Source organism: Uranotaenia lowii, chromosome 1 (genome assembly GCF_029784155.1).
Source record: "Uranotaenia lowii strain MFRU-FL chromosome 1, ASM2978415v1, whole genome shotgun sequence".
NCBI lineage: Eukaryota > Metazoa > Arthropoda > Insecta > Diptera > Culicidae > Uranotaenia > Uranotaenia lowii.
The window spans coordinates 165,848,598-165,875,193 of record NC_073691.1 but is presented as its reverse complement, the minus strand read 5'-3'; the positions used below and the strand labels follow the sequence as shown (position 1 = coordinate 165,875,193).

At 39.4% G+C, this 26,596-nt stretch overlaps 2 protein-coding genes across 2 annotated transcripts in view; one reads left to right on the top strand and one right to left on the bottom strand.

Annotated features, from left to right (window-relative positions):
* Positions 1-7,090, top strand: part of LOC129743401 (equilibrative nucleoside transporter 1) — a 111,131-nt gene extending 104,041 nt beyond the window's left edge. Inside the window, exon 9 of the transcript XR_008736605.1 lies at positions 4,887-7,090. The gene's annotated coding sequence lies outside the window, so the exon portion shown is untranslated. The remainder of the gene's footprint in view (positions 1-4,886) is intronic.
* Positions 7,091-7,403: 313 nt separating this feature from the next.
* Positions 7,404-24,683, bottom strand: LOC129743345 (E3 ubiquitin-protein transferase MAEA). Its single transcript, XM_055735360.1, has 3 exons — positions 24,202-24,683; positions 8,896-9,869; positions 7,404-8,826 (listed from the first exon to the last, which is right to left on the bottom strand). Exons 1-3 carry the CDS (start codon positions 24,238-24,240, stop codon positions 8,655-8,657), a joined length of 1,185 nt encoding a protein of 394 aa, XP_055591335.1. The 5' UTR covers positions 24,241-24,683; the 3' UTR covers positions 7,404-8,654.
* Positions 24,684-26,596: the final 1,913 nt, after the last annotated feature.

Below are 26,596 nucleotides of genomic sequence, written 5' to 3'. Positions count from 1 at the left end.
AGCAAATGCCATTGCTTGTGACCCGAAGTTTACGATCGAATACCGCGTATACGTTCCCGCTCGTGACGTGGAAATCGACGGAGTGGTAACCGAAGAGGGTTTGACCGTCGATGATCTTGTGAACTCCGGGGTTGGCCGATTCAAAGACCCTGGTCTTCCCACGGTCAAGGTGCTGGACGCGCGTCAGTTGAAATCAGCATCAGGCGAGGGGGAAGAACGAACATTTTTCCTGTCGAACTCCTATCGCGTTACCTTTTCCGGCACTGCACTTCCTGATTACGTTGCGATCGGGAAGGTTCGTCTACCTGTGAGACTTTATGTGCCTTCGGTCATGTTCTGCCAGAATTGCAAGCAGTTGGATCATACGGCCGCTTACTGTTGCAATCAGGCACGCTGCTCTAAGTGCGGGGAGAAGCATGCGGAAGCTTCGTGTGAAATACAAGCAGTAAGCAAGTGTTTGTATTGCACAGGCGAGGAATCTCATGCTCTCTCGGCGTGTCCGAAGTACATATCGCGCCGGGAAAAAATCAAGACTTCTTTGAAAACTCGCTCTAAAAAATCATATAGAGACATGCTGATGAAGTCTTTGCCAATCGTCTCAGAGAACCAGTTTGGCCTTCTAAGCGACTATGAATCCGAAGGGGAGGATCCATGCGAAGGAACATCAGCTGGGCCATTTGTTAAAAAAAATGTTTCACAGGCTCCAAAAAGGAAACGCACAACTAACACACAACCCAGATTAGCTGCCAGCAAAGTTAATAAAACTAAAAATCCTCAAAGTGGGAATAGTAATTCTACCCCTCCTATTCAGAAACCTCCGGGTTTAAATCCCTTCCCGAAGGACTTCCCCCCACTTTCGAGGAAGTCAAAACCCCAGACTTCCCTTCAGAATTCAGGACCATCAGTAACTAACAAGGATGTAACAATTCCCAGAGAAACTGCATCTGATCCATCGTCGAACAGTTTGCCCAGCTTTTCGTCTGATGGTAAGATGAAATTTTCGGAAATTGTTTCGTTCATCTTGGACTTTTTCAGTGTACCAGCAGGTTGGAGGACTATGATTAATATGTTTGTACCTCTTTTGAGAGAAGTCTTGAAAAAGAAAGCTTGTACTATGACCCTCATCGCAGAAGCAATTTCTTTTGATGAATAACTCGTCCACTGAGGTAAGAGAAATTGTTTCTGTATTGCAATGGAACTGCAGAAGTATTTTACCAAAATTAGACTCCTTTAAAGTATTGGTACACAATTTGAATTGTGATGTGTTCGCCTTATGCGAAACTTGGCTCTCTCCAAACACTGATTTCAACTTCCATAGCCACAATATTATTCGCCTGGATCGAGATGGGCAAAGAGGGGGTGGTGTTCTTTTGGGGATCAAGAAATGCCACTCTTTCTATCGTATTCCATTACAACCATCTCCGGGTATTGAAGTCGTCAGTTGCCAAGCTAGAATTAAAGGCCAAGACCTTTGCCTAGCCTCGGTATATATTCCGCCAAATTCAAGCGTGAACCGGAACCAATTGGCGAATATTATTTCACTTCTCCCAGAACCCCGGTTAGTTCTGGGAGATTTCAATTCCCATGGCGTGGGCTGGGGTAGCTCACGTGATGATGATCGTGCTAACATTATTTATGAGCTGTGCGACGACTTCAACATGACTGTCTTAAACAATGGGGAAGTGACTCGAATTAATGGATCCCAATCACAGCATAGTATTTTAGACCTTTCTTTAGCTTCTTCCTCTCTGAGCTTGGATTGTACGTGGAAGGTAATCCAAGACCCTCAGGGAAGCGATCATCTGCCTATCAATATTTCTATCACCAGTGGTCGTAGTCCACCTGAAGAGATCAATATTCCTTATGACCTCACAAAGAATATAGATTGGAAAAAGTATGCATCAGGTGTCATTGAAGCCATCGACTCAACGGAAGAACTGCCTCCGGAGGCAGAGTACAGTTTTATGTCCGGAACAATTGTGGACTGTGCAATCGGGGCACAGGTCAGACGGAATGACAATTCGACGATACAAAAACGACCTCCCACTCCATGGTGGGATGGAGACTGCTCACGTGCGCGAGGAGAAAAGTGCAAGGCGTTTGTTGAGTTTCGCAGAACTGGATTGCCAGAGAAGTTCCAACGTTACTTGTCCTTGGAACGCAAGTTTAAGAACTTGATCAGGGGCAAGAAACGTGGGTACTGGAGGCGATTCGTGGATGGGTTATCTCGAGAAACGTCTCTGCACACGCTTTGGAAAACAGCTCGAAACATGCGAAATTACACACCTTCGAACGAAAGTGAAGAAAGCTCGAGTCGTTGGCTGACACAGTTCGCGAAAAAGGTCTGTCCGGACGCAGTACCAGCTCAGAAAAACTATCGGGATACAGAGAATAGTTCCGAAACGGAGGATCAATTCTCGATGGTCGAACTTTCACTTGCGCTCTGGTCATGTAACAATTCAGCTCCCGGACTGGACAGAATCAAATTCAACTTGTTGAAGAATCTGCCAGATACCGCTAAAAAACGCTTGTTGAATTTATTCAATAAGTGTTTAGAGATGAACATTGTGCCGCATGAATGGAGACAGGTGAAAGTTATCGCCATCCAAAAACCGGGAAAACCAGTTTCTGATTACAATTCGTATAGGCCGATCGCAATGCTCTCGTGTCTCCGGAAACTGCTCGAAAAAATGATTCTCTTTCGGCTGGATAAATGGGTTGAATCAAACAATCTCTTGTCAAGTACACAATATGGATTTCGTAGAGGCAAGGGTACGAACGACTGTCTAGCATTACTTTCATCAGACATTCAATTGGCGTTTGCCCAAAAAGAGCAGATGGGGGCAGTATTTCTGGACATCAAAGGGGCATTCGATTCGGTGTCCATAGAAGTGCTATCTAGTCAACTTAACTCTTGCGGACTTTCACCAATTTTGAATAATTTTCTTTATAACCTGTTGTCTGAAAAAATCATGCATTTTAGTCATGGAGAAACCAAAGTTGAACGAATTAGTTACATGGGTCTACCCCAAGGCTCGTGTTTAAGCCCCCTGCTATACAACTTTTATGTCCGAGAGATCGATGCTTGTATGGCACAAAATTGCACGCTAAGACAGCTTGCGGATGACTGTGTTGTTCATATCACAGGTAAAAAAGGCACTCAAATTAAACCTCCGTTACAAGAAACTCTAAATAATTTATCACATTGGGCCAGGAATCTAGGCATCGAGTTTTCGCCTAGTAAAACCGAGTTAGTAGTTTTTTCAAGGAAGCATTCCCCTCCTCAAATAGAGCTCCTTATGATGGGTAGAACTCTAACTCAATCTCTTAGTTTTAAATATTTGGGTGTCTGGTTCGACTCTAAATGCCTCTGGGGAAAACATATTAGGTACTTGACACAAAAATGCCAAAAGAGAATCAATTTTCTTCGAACGATTACTGGAACCTGGTGGGGTGCTCATCCACAGGACCTCATCAGGTTATACCAAACAACGATACTGTCGGTCATAGAATACGGAAGCTTTTGCTTTGGGTCCGCCGCGAAAACCCATTTGATTAAACTAGAACGAATACAGTATCGTTGTTTGCGTATTGCCATGGGTTGTATGCAATCAACACATACGATGTGTCTCGAAGTACTGGCGGGAATAATGCCGTTGAAAAATCGGTTCTTCGATTTATCGCTACGTTTCCTAATTCGAAGTGTAACTATGAATCCTTTGGTGATAGAAAATTTGGAAAGGCTTATGAATATTAATCCGCATGTAAAATATGTAAACAATTATAAAACTTTTAGACAGTTAGAAATAAACCCTTCTTTGTTAAATTCGGACACGAGTCACTTTTACCCGATCAGTAGTTCCTTAATAAAATTCGATCTGTCCATGACCGCTGACATCCGTGGAATACCAGATCATGTCCGACCCAACGTCATTCCTTCAATCTTTGCATCAAAAGTACGTGAAATTGACCCTACAAAAATGTTCTTTACTGATGGTTCCAGAATCGACGGCGCGACTGGTTTCGCAGTGTACAATGAGCGCTTTGAAGCTTCGTTCAAGCTTCGAGAGCCATGCTCCGTTTACGTTGCTGAATTAGCCGCAATTTATTGTAGCTTGGAACACATTCGCACACTGCCCGTAGACCACTATTTCATCTATTCGGATAGTCTCAGCTCCGTTGAGGCGATTCGATCGATGAAACTGATGAAGCGCTCTTCCCATTTTTTGCTGGAAATTTCAGGGATATTGGGCGCTTTGATCGAAAATTCGTACAGGATTACCTTAGCTTGGATCCCGTCTCATTGTCTTATTCAAGGCAATGAGAATGCGGACTCATTGGCTAAGGTGGGCGCGTTACAAGGTGAAATTTTTGAGAGGATAATAACTTACAATGAATATTTTTCAATACCTCGCACTTTAGCGATTAACGCTTGGCAGTCTAGCTGGGATAATGGCACAAAGGGACGTTGGTTCCATACGATTATCCCTAAGGTTCCGACGAAGGCATGGTTTAAGCATTTTAACATGAGTCGCGATTTCATTCGCGTGGTTTCTCGGCTCATGTCAAATCACTGCCGGCTTGACGCGCATTTGTTTCGTATACAACTAGTTACAAGCAATGTTTGTGTTTGTGGGGATGGCTACCACGACATTGATCATGTTGTGTGGACGTGTGAACGGTTTGATCGATCGAGGGCTTGGCTACTGGATACCCTTAGGGCCCGAAGTAAACTACCTGGTGTTCCAATTCGAGACATCTTGGCAAACTTAGATCTTGAATATTTGTACCCTATATACAAATATCTTAAAATGTCTGACTTGGTCGTTTAGTCCTCTTCCCCTCTGTCTTTACTCTATCTAATGCTCTTTTCGTCTATTCATTAGAACAACCTCTCGTCCGACCGGTTCGATAACACCGGAAAGAAGGCTGGCCAGGAAGACAATACCTGAGGTAGCTAACGAAACCACGCTACAGGAAGCCACCACCAACCCAAGACGGAAATCTGTACTCGAGAGTGACCCTACACAATCCTCTTTCCTTTCCTCTAGTTAAATTAATTAACAGTTGAGTAGCCGCGACGATTACGGCCCCCCTCTTACTAACATCACACAAAAGTGAAATCAATACTCGGCACAAAAAAACTTTATGAGTTAAATGCCTTAATAAAACTACTTGTTAATAAAAAAAAAAAAATAAAACGTTGCATGTCGTAGATGAATGGCGACTTCAACGTCGAGGCGCTCATGAACGTTTGTGACGTAGCAATCAAAACATTGAAAAAAAACTAATTCTCACACTCGTGGAAGGGTAGACTTGTTCCCACCTATAGATAAACCACATAGGTTGTACACAATGCTTTTGTCCAGGAAGCTGTCCAAAGTCTCCCTTGGTGTAGGATTTGTCATAAACACCCTTTTATGACCGTACAAAATTTGCATGTTTTTTAGGGGGTGATCCCAAACTTATGGCCAGCAGTGTAGGTGTTATGAGCGGGTAAAACGCAATGAGGTACATACAAAAATAAAAATTTATACAGGTTGGGTAAAACGGACACTCCGTAGATAAGGTGAACTTGACCTGAACACAATTCGAACATGTACATACCTTACTGTTGGGAATTAAGCATTTCAGGATAATTTTGAACACAAAAGGTTTCAGGGAGGCATCTGGAGTCACACGGATGAGATATTTAAAACACCTGAGAAAATTTCTTTGTCCGTTTTACCCTATCTTGGTGTGTCGACCTTGATTGACCTAAAAATTTTTCAATCGATCGTTACTCAAGCTCTTGTACATTACAAATCTATAAGAAATCAGGAATTTCTGCATTTAATCAGGTAACACGTTTTATTTTTCTAAACAATTTGAGCGCTAATGGATTGAAACCAATGATTCGATGGTGTTAATGTTAGCAACATTGCTACTTATTAGTAGATAGCTTCAAATTATGTTGTTCGAGTCGACACAATAGTATCAACATATGTTTTGCAAATGTAAACGATGAACGACATATAGAGGTGGAGGAACGAGTAAATGTTTAATAACGATAATGGTGTCGTGAAATAACTATTAGGTCCAATAATTACAAAAATCTAGCAAGAGAAAAAAACGTACTACAAATAATTCTACATTTAAATTGGAAAAAATTAAAATAAATAATCTTAGAATGCGGAATCAACTCAAATGTTCTTAAATATTCGTTTTGTTAGAATTAACTGATTTTTAAATGAAAAATTTGTGTTCAATTACGTAATTAAGTATTTCTGAAGCTGCAAGTTTATGTTCCACTGAAAAACGTACGTATTTGTTAGTGTTTTATCAATATATGATCCTGGATTTTGAATCAACGTTTCATAGGTACGTACTTGAGTTAATCAACATGTATATGAGAATCAACAGATCGCAATCTATAGATAGATGAAACATATCCTTTTCAAACCAAACTAGTATCTAAACTTACAACTTTACACTCGAATTTGCCACACCATAGTACCTATAGCTTTTTGTTCACAAGAACCATACATTTTATAAAAATCTTAACTAGGAAAATCAAACAAAACATTTGCATTCGATAGAATTGCCAGAAAATAGTAACACCTTTCGAGTTCGAATTTCCCATATCTCTTTATAAACTTGCCATGTTCTCTTCCTTTCAATATAATAATAAAAGAAAATTAAAACAATCAATAAAGACCCGTATCGCAATACAATAAAATATAAGACATTTGACCACACGAAAAAAAAACTGACAATAAAGCAAATTTTTTAACCTTACATTTTTTCCACTGTTTATATTCTAAATAGATAAAAAACCCTCAAGGTTGCATTTTTTACCTGATTCTTGCAAACGCCGCGAAACTTTTTGATAAGCCAAACATTTATAAAAGAAACAGAGTAGAGACTAAATAAACTGTACCGAAATGGTGGCAATAATAAGCCGTGTGGTTTTAAACCACGGAAACTGTGACCGGAAGTTGTCTACTGGATTAGAGAAAATTTGAAGAACAAATAAAATCGTGCTTAGGAAAAAGACAATTCCAAAATTGTAGCGTATGTTGAGTAAGATAATAAACCAGTTGAAATATTGCGTAGCCCATTATCATTTTGTCTCACAACATTCTATCCCCCTCGAACTATTTAAAAACCAACTGAGATCGATTCTTACTTCACCTTCCACTGGTTCCACCGAGCTACAAAATCTTATTATGTCGCATTATTCAATTTATTGAGAAATCCACGTCATTTCCACCTCAGATGCAAATGGAGCTTATTCACCTATGGAAAGTCAGTAAGGTCATCATTAGGACCCATAATTTTCTCCTTCCTTGGTAGCGCATTTTGAATTACTCTACATTGGATTTTCTTTTACGTCTATTTGGAAACAGGAAAAGTGCGGCCACTTCCGATATAAAGGTAAAAATCTATTTTAGATATATGCTTTTCAGCGTTTTTTATATTTTTTTTTTATTTGTATGCATTACATCGCTTTGTTCCGTTCAGAGTTTAGAAATGAAAAGGGAAAAAATGGTATTATAATCTATGGACAGATGAATATTGAGTAGAATAGAATAGTAAAGATATTATTTGTTTAGCTTATTTTTTGTATTTTCGCTCAATTAGTAGAATATACGATGGGTGAAAAATCGAACCTATGTATCCGATATCCCGATTCCGAATAATATCATATCACTGAAGGTAACCAAACTAACCAGTAAGGTAGCTAACAAAAAGAGGATGTGCGGTAGTGTCCAAATAATTGAATTTTTTCAATTTGTTTGTTAAAAAACTAACACATTTACCGCCTACGATACCCACACTAGATTTGATTGAGAATTTTTGTTTTAACACAGGTTTATGATTGCATGACGTTTTGCAGGGCTAGGGAAAATTAACGTATCATTAGATAAAACGCGATCACTTAAAATGTGTCAAACAGAAGATTTTTTTTTATTTGAAATCATCGAATTGCTGTCCGACTCCCTACATAGATACAACTAATGAATAATAAAAAAAATATATTGAAAATAAAAGAGTAGAAACAATTTAATGTCATTATTTTGGTTTATGAAAAAAACCTCCATTCCTCTGTTATTTTCGCCTCATGAAATAATTTTTTTTTGCATAGTTTGGGTGCTTTTGGTTTGCTAACAAATGTTGCCATTTGACTGTAGCGTGTTTATTATAACTCTGTTTAGGGTGGAAAGCAAAATAAGTTTATTCGTTTTATTCAGAACTGACTGAATTCTAAGTATTCTGGGAAGATATTAAAATAAAAATTCAATGCATCTTATCAACTCTGCCGTTGAGAAATTAAATAAAATCGATAAAAGAAAACAAAAGATTCTAAAGATAATCTCATCTTAAAAAAATAATATAAAACTCCGAAAAAATATTCATTTCTAGCTCTGAAGCATCAACTAACGCCATCCGGCGATAGAAATAGAAAGTGTGAGATGAATTCAAAGTTAAGAAATCGTTCTAATACCTGATAGTACGACAGAAAAAGTCGTACTTGCACTCCACCCTTCTGCTTTTCTGCCGACCGGTAATGTTCTTTTATATCCGTACCGGTATCGACGGTTGATGACGATCGCTATCTGTATAGTGCTGCTGGCTAAGATAAAGAGAAACATTCTAGCAATGGTCCTCTACTACATAACGAACACTTTTTCGATCTTTGGCGCGCGGAAGGTATCCTTCGTTTTGGGGCAAACGATGACGTCATTTTCGCGGCGCATCGCGTCTATAGCCTGTTGACCAAAGATCTGCCCATTCGGGAGCATCATCGGTAGGTTGTGCTCGTTCAGTGGTTTCCCGGTGATTCTGGAGACGGAAGAAAAACATTCATATATTTTTAAACAGATAATTTATAATTTACTATTGCCAGCATACCTGCAAATCAACCGACTCTGAGCGCAGTGCGAAAACGGAAGGTGTTCGGCAATTTCGTTGATGTTCTTCTGGCACACCGGGCAGTTCATGTTCTTCGAGGTCGTTGAGTAACACTGTGGAGTCTTCAGCGCTGAAATTCCTGCCTGTACAGTAACGCTCAGTACCGATTGGGCCGGCAGCTGAAACAGTCGATAGTTTTCGAGTCGGAAATGCAACGCCAGATCGCTCCAGCGTTGCGGATCGAATAGCGTTTTGTATGGTTCGATTTCGGTGTTTACCGGAAAAGCGAGCAGTGCCATACATTGGCGTATCTCCTTGAGCTGTTCGTGTTCGAACGCGGGGAAAAATTTTTGAGCATGTTTGACCGCCATCAGTCGTTTGTCCTCCCGGATCAGCTCTACAAACTCCTGAACTCGCAGCTGAAACTCGATGTTCGAATTGATCTTCTTCAGTTTCGATTTGTTGTCGTTACACCAGACGATGCACTTGGCCGTGCTACGGTTGGCCAGGTCACGTTCAACCTCGCGGGTCACTTGGAATATATCCAAATTGGTGAGATCACGGATGCCGCTACGTATGGCCAACCGTTCGGCCGTGTCGTAGTAGCCCAATCGAAGGAAGTGCTCGACAATCATACGATCAAGTCGGATCTTTTTCCACTGATTGGTGGCTGCAGCTTGCAGCTCGATGGTGGCCGGATCCGTCGGCGGATTGGCATTCTGCTTCAGATGCTCGAGACGGCGCTTGCAAACCAAACCGGCCGACAGCTCGTCCGAGATGCTTTCTTCGGCCTTGCGCTTCAGCACCTGGAGTCGCTCGACCACACCGCCTAGCAAGCGGGATATCTCCGAACCGGCCGATCCGTCCGTCAGGCCTCGTTCCAGCTCGGACGCGGCACTCTGAATCTGGCTAAGCTCGCGGTCCAACGTTTTCTGGGCGATACGAAACTTCTTGTTCAGTATTTCGTACGGCACCTGGAAATGATGGAAAGGATTTTTTGGTTGAAAGATTTGTTACTATTCAATAGTGAATTGAAGTTTTGATAAGAATAGCGAGTTTTAACATCACATCGAGAGTCACTGCTGCGTAAATCAACACTGGACATCTCAGCGACCCTGCAAGGGCTTAGGCTCGACGGCTTTCCAATGACTTCATGGTTCGATGACCTTCCATGGCAAGTTTGATGACTTCCCACAACCTTTTCTGGAACCCGACTACCAGTTTTTCAACGTTCCATGGCTCCCGGTAACACCGGCAAAACGACCTCCTAATGGATTCTCGGCTCGACTCAGAATCAATGATTTCGATTGGTCATTTGGCAACGTGTCCCCGGTAAAACTATGGTTTGATAGTCGAACTCGAATCAGCATTTTGAGAGCACAATTTCGCCACATTTTGTAGTAGAATGAATCCTTAACTTGGTATCTTTTGGCTCTCAAAATTCTGCCTAAATAAACTATCATCAACTCCCGGCACATAAAAAATTTATAAGTAAAATGCCTTAATAAAGCCATTTGTAAATAAAAAAAAAGCTATCATCAAGCTTTTTATTACATAAACAAAAAAATTTCATTACTGTGCTGTTCGCTTATGGATAAAAAGCCAACCAAATTTTCGACATTGTACCGCCTTTTTTAAAGGCAAACTGATACCAAATTTTGCCAGTAGGACATGGTAGCAACATTTTCCCGTATGTTAGGCCCAATTTTCCCGTATTTTTAGATAACGTGCCGCTATTAAGCCTACCCCCATTCTGATACCTGATGATTGTACTAAAAAATCAGAAGACTTAAATATTTAAATAAAAAACATATAATTTTGAATTCCTTAAAAATTTGCAAAGTGAGCTGTTGTGAAGTTCGAATTTCTTGAAAATCAAAATGTTCCCCGAAAGCACCGGAAGTGACCACGAAATTTTTTTTTAGGCCATCAAATAACATTCTATGTCTGTGCAGAATTTTCCAATGGAGTGTCGGACATCTTTATTCAAGTGGGACGTAAGATTCACACTTGTATATGTATTAAAGCATAAGGTACACCGGGGCAAGTGCAAACGGTTATCACCATAGTTCAACTTTCACATGTCCTAGAAAAAAATTTGTTTATCTTCAAAAATTATCAATTGTCGTTCGTTGCATCACTAAAATAGTTCCTCACAAATTCCCGTTGAAAGTGAAAAATAAAAAAATGATGGTAAAAAGCAACGGCACTTTTGTGAAAAATTTCTAAGTTTGCACTTGCCCCGTTTATGGGGGCAAGTGCAAACGCAATGCTTTTTCCAAACTTTTTCAAAGATGCGTCAGTGTATCGTTACTAAAACGATTTTAATACATGTTCTGGTATGTTTTATAAACTTTTTTTGATATATTTGCTGTTTTTCTGCAATATTACCTCCTTTTTGGAACTCCATTTTTGCTGACAGTTGTTTATAGCAAAAGACTTTCATTTACTAAGGCATTACGGAATTTTGAATATCCGCTTCAGATACAACACTTTGGATACCCCTCCTGACCATTCTAATATAATGCTGAACCATTTTTGAGATGATTTTTTTTTAAATTTCTGATGTTATATGGCATGAAGGTGCGTTTGCACTTTGCACTTACCCCGGTAGTGTCGTTTGCACTTGCCCCGCAGTGTGGGTTGACAATAGTGTATATTATTTTCACAATTTTCAGGGTGTACTGACAATATATCATAAATTTTCCCCTTTTACTTGAATATCAGTCTTAAACACTCACCTTTCAACGAAAAATCGGATTTGAATACCCTTTTTTGTAGCCAAAAAAAGCTAAACAAAAACACACTTTTCATGTCTAGTACGTACTTGAATTCGTGTGTAATCAAACAGTGTCGTGTTTTTAGTGAATAATTTAAAGAAAGTTTAGTTTATCTTTGTCAAATTGTTTATTTGGGCCTAAACAACAACTTCTAGAAATACAAATATTTTTTTATTTTTTAGTAACAGAGACAAGATGATCGTTTGCACTTGCCCCGGTGTACCTTATAATATGTATTTATAATTTAAAATATAGACACTTTAATTTCATATAGTCTGGCAAAGAGAATGACGGGAGCCAATCGAACTGTCATTGGTGCGGAGCCAATCGAGCATTCTACGATAATGTTCAAGCTCTTCATAACTCTCTTCAGTTTCAAAATAAAAAATAGTTTCTCAAATTCGTAAATAACATGCTTTTTTTGTCACTTCAACTCGAAATCGCTTTTGAAAAATATATTATGATCTATAGGTGAAAAAATAGTGAAAATTAAGCTAAATAATTTTAGTTTATGTTATCAAAATTCCAGAAAAGCCTTGTGAATCACAATACTTCAACCATGATTTTCCAATATTTAGAAAGTTTCCTCGATTGGCTCCCGCGAATGACAGTTCGATTGGCTCCCGTCATTCTCTTTGCCAGACTATATGAAATTATAGTGTCTATAATTTAAAACATTCAAGCTTTTTTTTATTTTTTATATGGATTTATGAGCTACCTGGCTGACCCGGAAAAGAAAAACAGATCGGGGGACAGATGAGGAAATTTACATGAGAGTAGAATAGCTTAAAGTAGGATAGCGGCAACAAAGCCCGAGGGTTCTGAAGCACCAGATGAGGGAAGCGTTAAGATAGTGCTCGACGGACTGGGCCAATTGGGCCCTACTTGAGCTTCGAGTTACCCAACCGTCACTTCAACCGAGCAATAGCAATATGGTATCAAAAGTTATCATATGCTAGCGCCTCGATTTCATTGTCAGAAGGGATCACTATCTTACCGTGGTTGAGTTTTCCCTACCTGTCACCTAACCTTACTCGAATTTACTACCCAGACGGTTTGATTTGCTTGCATCTAGCATCCTCAGCAGGATTAAATGACTTGTCAGATTAGAATGATCTGATATTTGACTGTTTCTTGTTTTCTAAAGTTTAACTGAATCACAATTTGATAACGTCTGAGATGCAATAATATTATTGTTAATCTGAAGAACTGTCTCAGTATCATGTATCATATTCTATTCTCAAGATCGTTATCGAGTTATGCGTTGTGCGAAGTGTGGATTTCCACCCCGGAAATAATTTTATTCGACAAATTCATTGTTTAGCATCATTTAAGTAATTTCCTTGATTTTTATCTTTCTTTTACCTTTAAGTGAAAAAATTATTGCTTACCATCGATTAAGTAATTTTCTTGATCTTTATCATGACATGGCAAGTTGTCAATTTTGTAATGGTAATAACATGAAATACTTTAAGTGTTACTTACATTTTCTTTCCTGATTGGAGATTTTATGGGTTAGTCGTAATAGAGGAAGGAACTTCCCTCACTTTCTTGTTCAGAATCGCTGCTTTCTTTTCTTCATATTCCGACTCCTTCATAGTATCGAATTTTTTTTTCCGGGATTTTAAGCCGTAAAAAAAAAGTATCGAAAAGCTGTTTTGTATTTTCTTTTATTTTTGATCGGCCCATGGCCAAATCTTGCCTGGTATACCTGACCTCTCTATGTCTTGCCTGATGCAGGTAATCCAGGTATAGGCCGGTTTCCCTATTTTTTTGTTGTCCCAGATAATTAATTCTCGCTACGCGAATTTTGGTGTTTATTGTATAGCCACCCAGCCAGTTCGGGGCGATATGTGGGTTTTCTGAAACTTCGTTCCCTCCTTCTTCATTTCCGTTACGTTTTTCTTCGCGGGAAAGGTTTTCGAGGCTGAGCAGAATATCTTCTTCCATGTCCCTTAGCGCGTTTCGGTTACGTTTCGTTAATGTTGAGACTTCTAGGGCGAATGTTACAATGGGTGTTATAAGGCTATGATAGAATCTTTTCGTGGTTTTCCAATCTAGCTGATGCTTTTGGAGAAAACTGCAAAGTTGATAAAAGGCTTTGTATGCTTTCTTGATCCTTTCAGATGTTGTTGCCCCTCTTGTGAGGCTAGCCGTAATGTATCCTCCAAGGTAGTGTACTATAGTTGCTACCGGGAGCTCATAATTTCCGAATTTCATGATTCTTTCCGGTTGGATGTTGCTAGTTTTGAAGGGATCTCTTATAAGCACTTTAGTCTTTTTAAAGTTTATCTCCAACCCAATTGATGCCAGGATCGGATCTAGCACTCCTAGAAGTGTTTCTACCTCATTTTCTTCTTTGCAGAGGAATAATAGGTCGTCGGCATAGCCGAGAATACAGGGTAATTTTATCTCGTTCGCCTGCGCAAGTTGAACACCAGGCAAGAATTCTTGTATGATCAACAGAGCATGGTGGAGCATGATTATGATTTTTTTTTTTTTTTTGGATTTTAAACCTATAGGTTTATTCATCCCCAATGATTATGAAAATCATCGGGCTTAGGGGGTATCCTTGTTTAACTTCTTTGTTTTTGAGTGACGATTCCGTTCGTTTCCCGTACCATTGGAATGATGTTCTTTCGAACAGGCATGCTGTTTTTATCCTCCTTACGAGCGCTTCCGGGGCACCCAGATCTTTGAGGATGATACCAGCCTTGCTAGTGTCCAGCTTGTCAAATGCCTGTTTTAGGTCAATCGAAGCAAGGATTGTATGACATCCTTTCTGCTATCTTTCGTCCAGAATTCTTCTCAGAACGAATATCTGATCAGCTGCGCTTCTTTTTTCTTGAAACGCCATCTGATATTCGGGCAGTAGGGGCATTTTTTCCTTGAGACGATTCGCCAATATCTTCGCATACATTTTGTAGGCAATTGAACACAGCGTAATTCTTCTACAATCGTCAACATTTTTTAAGTCAATGTTCCGAAAATCAATCATTTTCTATCAGCCATGCTTTACTGCATTCAGTGCCAAAAAATCGAAGCAGTCAATTTTTCCTCTCCAACCAAATCATATAAACAATCATGCATGACAACGACGCTGCTGTATTTGATACATTCTCGCAAAACATGATGTGGTAAAGAAGGACGCAGACTATCATCAACGAACGTCTCGATGGTGATTGCCTTCCTTGACGGTTTTCCACCTTCTAGGATCACAACTGATATGTATCAGTTCTGAGAGATGTGTAAAGGTTACAATATGATTTTTAGTTTTTCGCTTTGCGTAGAAGAACAAAATCATTACTAAGTAATCGCAATGAACTGTCCAGCATGTGCCACGGCTTTTTGGAACATGTGGTCTTGGTATTTCTTCAGATTTTTCCTTCTGAAACATCCATGATCGTCTATCAATAACGAATATTATCAACAATGATGCGAGAATAGACGTTCGGGAATGATTGAAGGAGCGACGTTCAAAATATATCACCAAGTATTTCGATCACCGTCGATTAGCCACGTGACGAATAGCAACGGTAGCCTCCGATGGGGCATGGTATATTTTCTTGTATCAAGTTAGTGTTGATTTTCGACATATATTCAATGGGTACTTTCACCACGTGCGTATCACAGCACTCGGAGATATCAGCATTCTAGCCAGAAACCAATCCTGATTGCTTTTCTTGAGCGATTTTCCGAACATTGTTTTAAGTGACTTATTTTCGGTATCGGGACTTGTACACTCAGAAAAATACTATTATGTATGCCATAAGATTCTCTTATGAAGTGGCGCCATAAGAAAACTTAATGAAATTCATAAGATTGTCTTATGACGCGAATGAATTCTGAAGATGAACGCCTACTTCAATGAGAGGTTGTTGCTTTTCATAAGAGATTCTTATGGAAACAGTAAATCGCTTTCTAATAAGAAAAATTCTCGATATTTCATGTTGAAAACATTCACTTTATTGTTTGCCAAATTCTTTTAAAATTAAATCCTTCATGGTCACCATCAGCAGCGCATCAACAGACGGCTCCATCAAAGTTTTTTTTGCCGCATCTTAATCTTCGACCTTTCGTTTTTTGCGGATCAGCTTGCTGAAAAGTAAACAAATAATGTATTTTAGTTTACTAATATATTCAACGTTCACACCAAAAACATCAAATCGAACTTACCATTCTTGAGATAACAATAACATTTAACATTGAAGGAAAACTATAATAACTATGAACTGGCGAATGCTTCGTACTGTTAGATGATGAAAAAAAAACTGATGCTATGAATGAATGTGTTCATCATTTTTTCACAATGCCGTTTCTTCTATTTTTCATAATAACATCGAATTAAAATTGAAAGAATTTCATAAGACTCTTATGAAAAATTAGTTTGGACGCAAAAAAGCGGTTCATAAGATGTATCTTATGAAATTTATAATAAGATTTCCTCTGAGTGTACCGTTTCCATCCATTCTTCCGGAACTTTGTTCGCTTTGTACACATTCTGTATCAATGTTGTCATTTCAGCTAACAGTTCCCCTGAACCGTATTTCAGGAATTCTGAATGAATTTTGTCAACTCCAGGCGCTCCATTATTTCGCGACTCCTGCACGATTTTTCCGATTTCGCTAAGTTTTGGTATTGGTCCTGCCTCTTCCCAATTGTCTGATGCTGGAGTGGTACTTTGACATACTGTGTTGTCTGTCACACCCTCTTTAAGTTTTTCAATTTGAAACATTCAAGCCTTTTAACATTTTAATGAACAAATTTTGTGTTATGTCTTTCGGTAATAAATAACGCGAATTAGAATAACATTAGAACGTTTATTGAAGTCTAAAAACTAAATAATTGTAGAGCAAATATGAAACGTGGTTTTCTCCTCAGTGCTCGCTTTTAGACAAAGCGGTTGAACCATCATCTCGCTATAGGCAGTGTTGCCATAGCATTTTGTTTCCATATAATTTAAAAATTATGTTTTATAAAAACATACTTTTTCCATGCCCAAGTAACCACATAATGTTATCCATTGTTGATGACGCGGAAAAAGTGGAGTAAGAGAAGGGAGAGGCCTTTGCAAATAATTTGCACGCAGAAATATTTTCGCGCTGACGCACACATAGGCAACCTGTGTCAGTTTTTCAAATCAGCCGTTGCTCGCTTCTGATTTTCGAATCACATTTCCAAACGGCATAATCGTTATTGTTTTGGCGAAAATTATTATGAAATGCGAACCAAGGAGTTTAATAACGAAAATTGACCGATCAACAAATGAAAAGAAACGAACAGAAAACAGAATGCATTCTGTACATTCGGGTACAAGAATGTAAGTGGAACAAATAAGTCATGCATTTCGGGCGTTTTTCGAATTACTGAAAAATTAGCCAAAAAATTATGGATTCACTGACAATTTTTACTGACACACCAGTCGCAATTGTTTTTAATTCAATTTTATCCAAAGATGTAAAGAATATCGATATGTGTCATTGCCTATGTATAGGTCTGTGAGCAGATTTTACTGCTCGCAAATTATTTTCACGGGGGTCTAAATAGGTGCAATCTGCGCAGTTTGTTAAAGACGGCAACGGTGCGTATGAAAGTTGATTTTTTGGTACAAATAATTTGAAGTAACTGAACTCTGATGTTGGTCCTTTTTTCATATAGTCCCTTTTCAACTTTTAGCAAATGATAGTTTATATAAAGAATCTGATGGTGTTAGTGAGTGGGGAATTGTTATCTGTCAGATCAGATTCTCTCAATAAAGCATTTCCCGACTTGTCAACCGAACAGCTGATTTCTCATGTTTACAATTTTCGGCACCTGGTGGTAGGGTAAAAAAAACAACAACACTACGCATGTTCAATGGCGGGATAGTAACGAAACTAAATTGGGGGTGCAAATGTTATGCATAACCATGGTAATGCAAAATTCTTAATTTTTTAAACTACCTAATATTAAATAATTGTAGACATGAAATACTTTGAAGATAATGTTGATGTTATGAAATGTTAATTTGAAAAAATAATTTCTTTTGAAGAAATAATTGAACAGTGCAAATCTCTGAAGTTCAAAATGGCGACCGGTTGGTGTTAACATTTTTCAAAACAAAAACAAAAAGCTACCCTACCATCATCTGTCTCAGGAAATGCTCTATAGTCTAAAAATTCATGCAATTGACAATAATAGGAGCTACTGAAGAAAACATAAGCAAGTGACAGTTTTTCACAGTAACTCGAATTCGTATCCATGTGCATTCAGATTCTATGCAAAAATGTCACACAAAGTGTTTTTGGCATAGATCTTCCAGGTTGTTGTAAGAAATGCTCTTTTTTGGCAGATTGCATTGTAAATTTATCAATTTGAACTGTGACTGATTAAACTGCCAGTGGAATCATAATTCAATCGAAAAACTGCAAACATTGTTTCAATTTCAATGGCGTTCTTCCAGATTGCTAGTTTTTTTTCCACATGGGACAATCCTGCTTGGAACGACAAATTGTTAGGTCTTCATGAAATTTTTAAGAAGTTTCTCATGAAACTTTAAAAGAAAAATTTAACCTGAGATTATTTTAAGTCCAATTTTGTACTTTTTCGTTCTGCACTTGGTGTGTCATATCCGATATTTTAAACGCCACACGCATTGACGATCACTGCGAACTTTGAAGTTAAAGTGATTCCCATACAGCATAGAAATGCCGAATTTTATTTGTTAATCCAAAGTTAAATCGGAATAATAAATTACGCTCCACACCCCCTAATGAGTGTACAGAACTGCTTGTCTACTTTTATAGCCAGATCTAATGCACTCGCCATATCACCGTGATGTCATCGATGCAAACATATTGCCGTTGACCTTCCGGCAGCCAGTGAATGTTTTGTTTTGTTCAGCCTTTTTTTTGCTGCTGATTACCTGTTCGCAACTGATGCGTGTCAATGAAACGAGATTCTCAAAGTCAGCTGATCGTTGAACAAAAAATAAAACAGGTTGCTTGCTAGAGTAGTGATCATTAAGGCACCTGTATAGTTTGCTGAGAAACTCTAACCGTAGAGATAGATAATCTTTTCGAATATTTTAGTGGATACTATTTCAGATAACAAATTACCTTATTAGGTACCAGTTCATTAGTAACTAAAAAAATATTAAGGGCGAGTTTTTAAATTACAGGTAATAAATCTGGCGACCTATAAAGAGGACGGTAGACAATGTGCAACTCGAGACCCCGCAGCATGGCCCGACGCAGTGGCCACTTACCCCGTACGACGCGGGTGCCCACGACATCGAGCCAGTAACGAACGAGGAACTTGTGGCTATCGCTAAGAAACTTGCGGTGAATAATGCTCCTGGTCCGGACGGAATCCCAAATGCATTGCTTAAGGTGGAGGTAAAAAATTGTCTCGACGAGGGATCTTTTCCCAATTCGTGGAAAACGGCGAAGTTGGTGCTACTACCGAAACTTGGGCATCCATCATCATACAGATCCATTTGTCTGCTGGACACCTTGGTAAGCTACTGGAGAGGATAATTTCTCAACAGACTTATTATCAATACAGAAGGCGAAAGTGGACTGTCGGACAGACAGTTCGGTTTTCGGAAAGGGAGATCTACGGTGGACGCCATCCGAATGGTGACAGAGTACGCGAAGAACGCATATAAATAGAAGCGCCATTGTGACAATCGACGTTAAGAATGCCTTCAACAATGCCAGCTGGAAAGCGATTGCCAAAGCGCTTTACAGGATGCCTATTCCCAATAACCTCTGCAGGATAATAGGAAGCTTCTTCGAAAATCGAGTCCTGACGTAAGAAACCGAAACTGGGTAACGATCTACTGCCCTAACAGCGGGTGTTCCACAGGGTTCCATACTCGGACCTGTGCTTTGGAATGCTATGTATAATGAGGTGTTAACGCTACAACTACCAGCAGGCGTGCAGATAGTCGATAGAAACAATCGAGGAGGTAGAAGACCTTGCAACGGTGTCCGTAGAAAGGGTTGGCATCTGGATGGAGGGAGTTAAGCTTCAGATAGCTCACCATAAAACCGAAGTTCTGCTCGTGACCAATGAGAGAGATTACTGTTGGAGGGCACACGACATCTTCGAAACAGCAGCTGAAATACCTTGGAGTAATGGTCGACAATCGCTTAAGTTTTGGTGCGCATGTCAAATACTGTTGAGAAAGTGCTTGGTCCACCAATCAGAAGATGCAGCTTTTGTTATCGCGGGAATGATTTCCATCGATATAACTCTGGCGAAGGATATGGAGTGTTACAAAGCAAGAGCTGTTAGAGGAGTGCGTAAAATTCAACGAGCAACGTCAATGCTCAAGTGGCAGGAGCAATGGGACGCGTCGAACAACGCAAGATGGACACATAGGCTAATCCCGCGACTTTCAGACTGAGTAAATCGGAAGTATGGAGAGGTCAGCTTCTACCTGACGCAGTTTCTTTCGGGTCATGGGTGCAATACCTTCATCGGGTTAAGTTTATCAGCTCGCCTTATTGCCCGGAATGCGTAGATACGGAGGAATCGGCAGAACATGCTATATTTGTCTGCCCCAGGTTCATTTCAAGGCGTCTTCCACTTCAAACTTTGAACGCTGAAAACATTCTTTTCTTTCCTGCAGCAAAAGGAAGCGGAGATACCATTCAGGGTGGTCATGACGGGATTCTAGCTTGGTAGTTTCTCAATCGGCCATGCCTTGGTAGTTAGAAATCCTGCGGGAGTGGATGCTGTGACGGGCGCGAGTTACTTTGAAAGCGTTACCTAGCCGGCACGCGTCTCGGGGTCTTCCGTACCAGTTTAAAGTTGGCGATAGAGGAAAAGGAGAAGGAGGAAAAAGGAGAAAGAAGATAAAGGAGAAAGACCAAAATGAGGAAAAGGAAAAGGGTGAGATATATAAGTGCATGAGCACAGCCTTCCCCTTGATGAAGTATCATAGGGTGAAACCAATGGACACATCTGGCGCACGAAGCCCAAGGTGGTTTAACTGGGACGAACCCACTCACGGCAGAAAACACCCGGCTATTATGGTTTGAAGTCATATCACCTCTTGCCTTACAACTCAAATTCTCTACCTCCCCGTGGTTGGGGTGTGAGCAATCCAAGCGGAGAGGGTACCCAACCCCGGTTGTTGCTCCATGTCAAGCGTGGCGTGCGGAATGCAGCACGTCTTGGTGGTGTTCGGGACCTAAAACAGCAACATCACGACGGTCCTCCTGCGAGATTAGCGAGCTTAGGGGTTAGCTGTCGGCCTTGCTAGCCCGTGACTACAAAAAAAAAAACACAAGCAACGAACAAGGAACAACAAATTTCGGTACATGGATATTGCTCGAGGACGACCTGCGTACACTCGGAGTATTCGAGCGACGAGTGTTAAGAACCATCTTTGACGGCGTGCAGGAGAACGGAGTTTGAAGGCGAAGGATGAACCACAAGCTCGCGCGACTCTACGGCGAGCCCAGCATCCAGAAGGTGGTGAAGGCTGGCCGGATAAGCTGTACACGACATGTTGCGAGAATGCTGGATGACTGTCCTGCAAAACAGGCGTTCGCTACGAATCCGGTAGGAACAATAAGAGCAGGGGCGCAACGAGGGCGGTGATAGACCAAGTGGACCGTGATCTGGCGAATGTGGGATGTCCGAGAAATAGGAAAACGGTTGCCATGGACCAAGTGAGTTTCAGGAATTATTTTCGTCGTGAGACGGAATACCTACTACGAAAATAAAATAATATCTTTAGTCTTATGTCTATGAACTTAGGTCTCAGGTTTTATTTCACAAGTCTCAGGTATGAAGTCCCGTTTTTCATTTCATTTCATTTACACTCTTCAATTGCAGGTAAGAGATTTGTGTTTTCTAGCAAGTTTTATAACTTTTTTCTCTTCGCCTGGGCATTTTGAAAGTATTCGCCGTAAGCTGCTGGTTAATTGGCAAGCTCACCACACATTGAGCAGTCAACCAAAATGTGTTCCACGGAAACGACACAACTATATGAACAAAGGGCAAACGGTGGGTTCTACTCTAAATAATACGTCTCAGTCAAGTTCCTCAGGTCTCAGGCCTCATGTCTCAGGTTTCACTTTCCAAGCTTAAGATCTTAGATCCTGAGCGAGAATTTTTATTCTCCAAAACTCACAATTTTTTGAGTGTTTTTCATTGAAAAAAATATTAATTTCTCTAAGACACTGAAACATCTGTGTGCGATTTTTTCTATTTTGTGCAATGTAGATAGTATGTTTTTTATAACATACCATCTTTTGTTAAATTGAATCTTACGTATTATTACTTTGATTAATTTTTCATAATCCATCCCCCCTCGAAATATTTCAAGTCCGAGTGACAAAAGAAGAATTCTAAACTTAATCCGGCCCAATTTAGATCTAATAATAAAAATGTTTTATGTATTTCGTAATTTTAAGATTCGAAAATGTGAAGTTGGTTTTTAAAGAAAGAAAAACTTATTGAATATCAAAGTCCAAAGATTTAATTTCATACAGCATACATACACACCTACATGTTTTAATTCGGTTTGAAAATTAAATAAAAAATTGTTTCAAAATCAGATAAAAAAAGTGATGAGATGAGAGGAAATGAAAACTGAAAAATATGTTTGAGGATAATGTCACTGGTAAATTTCCGAAAAATAAAAAAAACATTATTTTCGACGTTCGTTGTCGAATTAATAGTAATGAATCAATCCTTCAAAGCATTGCGTTATTTTAAAAACCACTCTTAAACTAAATTTGCCCTTAGTATTTTTATTTCCTTATTGTAGCTTGGAACACATTCGCACACTGCCCGTAGACCACTATTTCATCTATTCGGATAGTCTCAGCTCCGTTGAGGCGATTCGATCGATGAAACTGATGAAGCGCTCTTCCCATTTTTTGCTGGAAATTTCAGGGATATTGGGCGCTTTGATCGAAAATTCGTACAGGATTACCTTAGCTTGGATCCCGTCTCATTGTCTTATTCAAGGCAATGAGAATGCGGACTCATTGGCTAAGGTGGGCGCGTTACAAGGTGAAATTTTTGAGAGGATAATAACTTACAATGAATATTTTTCAATACCTCGCACTTTAGCGATTAACGCTTGGCAGTCTAGCTGGGATAATGGCACAAAGGGACGTTGGCTCCATACGATTATCCCTAAGGTTCCGACGAAGGCATGGTTTAAGCATTTTAACATGAGTCGCGATTTCATTCGCGTGGTTTCTCGGCTCATGTCAAATCACTGCCGGCTTGACGCGCATTTGTTTCGTATACAACTAGTTACAAGCAATGTTTGTGTTTGTGGGGATGGCTACCATGACATTGATCATGTTGTGTGGACGTGTGAACGGTTTGATCGATCGAGGGCTTGGCTACTGGATACCCTTAGGGCCCGATGTAAACTACCTGGTGTTCCAATTCGAGACATCTTGGCAAACTTAGATCTTGAATATTTGTACCCTATATACAAATATCTTAAAATGTCTGACTTGGTCGTTTAGTCCTCTTCCCCTCTGTCTGTACTTTATCTAATGCTCGTTTCGTCTATTTATTAGAACAAACTTTCATCCGACGGGTCCTACAACACCACAAAGAAGGCTGGCCAGGAAATCGAAAACCCTGAGGTAGCTATCGAAACCACAGCTACAGGAAGCCACCACCGGACCCTAACGGAAACTGTTCTTGGAAGTGACCCCAGTTAATCCCCTTTCCTTTCCTATAATAAAATTTTAATTAACAGTTGAGTAGCCGCGACGATTACGGCCCCCCTCTTACTAACCCAAAGTTAGGAAAAATACTCCCGGCACATAAAAACTTTATAAGTAAAATGCCTTAATAAAACAACTTGTAAATTAAAAAAAAAAAAAAAAATTTTTATTTCCTTATTTCCTATTTGAATTTTTTTTGTAGGTACTATGTCAAAAATTTAAGATATAAAAAATGCAAAAATAAAATTAAACTTTTAAACAATTTTTCAAAAATCACTGGTTTTTAAAAGATTTGGAATTTAAAAAAAAATGAAATACGAAAATCCTCTTGCAGATTTTAAACAAGCAATTTAGAAAAGAAAATTGTATTGAAACAAAATTAATTAAAAAAAAATGATTTTTAAGCTTTTATCATTGGTAACTAGCAAATTAGATACGTAATTTTAATAATGTAATTTGAGAAGGTGTGTTTAGGTAGTATACGGAGTAAGAGAATAATTGTTTATAGTTATTATATTCTTGAGCTAACTACTTGTCCAAGTTTCAATCGCTGTCGTACGACGCAAAAAGAAGCAATCATTCCTCACACCCAATAATGATGTTTTACATTTTTGTTCCCTTTTGATCGTAACCTCTAATGCAGAATGGAGGTGCCAGTGCCATTTTGTGCGTACATAAAATGACAAAAACATTGTCGAATAATATTCGCTACATGCCTGCCCAATTTCTCCATTTTCTTCTAAGCTAATATTTATATGTATAGGACAGCCCTCGTTGATAAGCGTGAAATTGGGCGCAGTGATAAAATTGAGTCGAATATATTCAAAAGTTACCTTCAATGTCGGATGTTCCATGGCTTTGATTTCAGCCATTTGGTGACCGGACTCGCTGGCCGTTGCTAGCTTGGGATTCCGGAATTCGGTCCCGATGGCTCCAGGGAGGTGGAGAGAGTCGAAGTTCCCGTCAATCAGTTTGCCGTCTTTTGGTGGGGGACACCCAACAATGGATATGCAATGAACACAATAATCTTCTGTCCCTTCCGAAGGCCAGCTGTTTTTCTACTGCACCCCTTCTGATCGCGGATCAACACTTCTTGATTCCGTGGTGTCCTCGCTCAAACCAACCTGTATACGCCCTATGTCCCGAGGAATGGTGGAAAAAATCTAGAGAAAGTGTCAAGACACTATAGTCCTGAATTGCAGAGATAAATTATTATTGTCTTCCTTTCTCTGACGAAATTATCACTGATAGACTGATGATGTAGAACAAAATATTCGACTTCACTTCCACTTCGAGCTTCGAGGAATCGAGTGCAAGCTCTACACTAGAGCAAAGCTATCATCTTTAAGGTATTTTGTTTTTCAAATTATTGTAAAATGTATTCTTAATTTCCCTAACAGGCTTCAACCCACGCAAATAATAAAAATAACTTTTTCATGTTTGAATTTAAAAAAAAGTTAAACTTTGAATCGCAACTTCTTAACTAACTTGTCTCTACAAAAGGAGCTGTGATGATTGGTTCCAAATGTTCCATTTTTTTTATGCTGCTGATGTTGGTTGTTTTGATTGCCACAACACACACATGCATGCATCGCAAATCAGTGTTGTTAAGTCTGTTCAATGAAGTCTGGTCGAAATCAGGTATTTCCTGAACAAAATCGGGCTATAAGAGCAAGTTCACTCGTGTTCAGAAAAAGTGGTAGAAATTTTGACACATTTTATAGAGCACATTTTGAAAATTTTACCATGAAAAATTGTTTTCAAAACCTTTGTGCGTTGTATTTTTTTTTTTACATCACTGTTTCTATATTGACCCGAATGACAATTGTAAAAGGGTCTTTAATAAATATTAATAATAATAATAACTGTTTCTATTTCAGCCGTATGTGAGGCACTGAAATGCTGATATACTTGCCATACGCGGCCTATAACTCCTCAAACGAACAGCTGATTTCTCATTGTTTACAAGTTTTTGGCAACCTCTTCAACGGACAAAACAAAACTACATTCAAATAACGCATGAACCATGAATCAAAATGTGATTCTTTCGATTCAATTAAATAGTTTTCTCTGCGTGCATGATACTTTTTCTATAATTTCCTCATTGGTCACCTAGGTTGTAATATTAATTTTGAACTATGTGAATTTAAATTAAAAAAATTAGAAACGTCGCTGGTGAACTGGCAACAAAACACATACTTCCGAAAATCTAGTACTTCACTTTTCTTTGTCGGAAGTTCCGACTTCCTAATACTGTATTTGTTTTCTCCACTCGTGTAGTGTTCCACCGTACCCGATAAAAACAAACACAAATCGTCGCCAGTGTATTGCTATCTCACTCACTCACACGCTCTCTCGCAACACTGGCAAAATTATCGGTGGGCCACCGTCCGTAAGCAGAACTCCGACAGGTCAAAACCAGTGCAACACCGTCTGAATAAACAAACAGTTTGACAGCACCTAGTGGTGCACCAGTGCAACACTAGTGCAACACTCGGCATAAACAAATACGGTATAAGTTGGGAGCACTGCTAACACAGCAGCGGCGCTTCGTCGTCGCTGACAACTGACAGTTCCGTGATTTGGTGCAGACGTTCATTCCAGTCCAGCAGTCGAACCGGAAATAAAGTTTAAGTGCTTACTAGCCAAGTCGGTCTAATCCTAATGTGCTTAAGCTAAAATACTCCTATTGAACTAAGAGTGAAATACTCAATTCGGCGTAGACTGAAGGATTTAAGTCGAAACAGATTATACTTTGAGCTTTTAGCCAAGTATCCAGATTAGTAACCCTTCCGGTTGTCGGGAAATAATTACATTGGTAGCAACACCGTTTATTTTGAAGATTGTTCCGGGTTGTGGGAGGAGAAAAAACGCCGCTTTGATAGCAGTTGAATATCACAACATTCAAAAAAACTTACGGTTTCACAACACGAATAATAACTAGCAACAGTTTGAACGATCCGTCACATTTTTTGTATTGTGATATTCAACTGCTATCAAAGCGGCGTTTTTTCTCCTCCCACAACCCGGAACAATCTTCAAAATAAACGGTGTTGCTACCAATGTAATTATTTCCCGACAACCGGAAGGGTTACCGGATATGGCAGCAGCGGAAACCAGCGCGCCATCCCCTGCGACGAATCCCGAGGAAACATTTCACTGTGTTGCATGTAATCTTCCGGATTCAATAGCAGATCTTGTACAATGTGATCAATGCGACCAGTGGTG

Excerpts from the sequence above, each read along its gene's own strand:
- LOC129743345 (XM_055735360.1), bottom strand. The coding sequence starts at position 24,240 with ATGGCTGAAATCAAAGCCATGGAACATCCGACATTGAAG. Across the intron at positions 9,870-24,201 it reads TGGAACATCCGACATTGAAG|GTGCCGTACGAAATACTGAA; the intron begins GTAACTTTTGAA and ends CATCATTTCCAG. Across the intron at positions 8,827-8,895 it reads CAGAGTCGGTTGATTTGCAG|AATCACCGGGAAACCACTGA; the intron begins GTATGCTGGCAA and ends TTCCGTCTCCAG.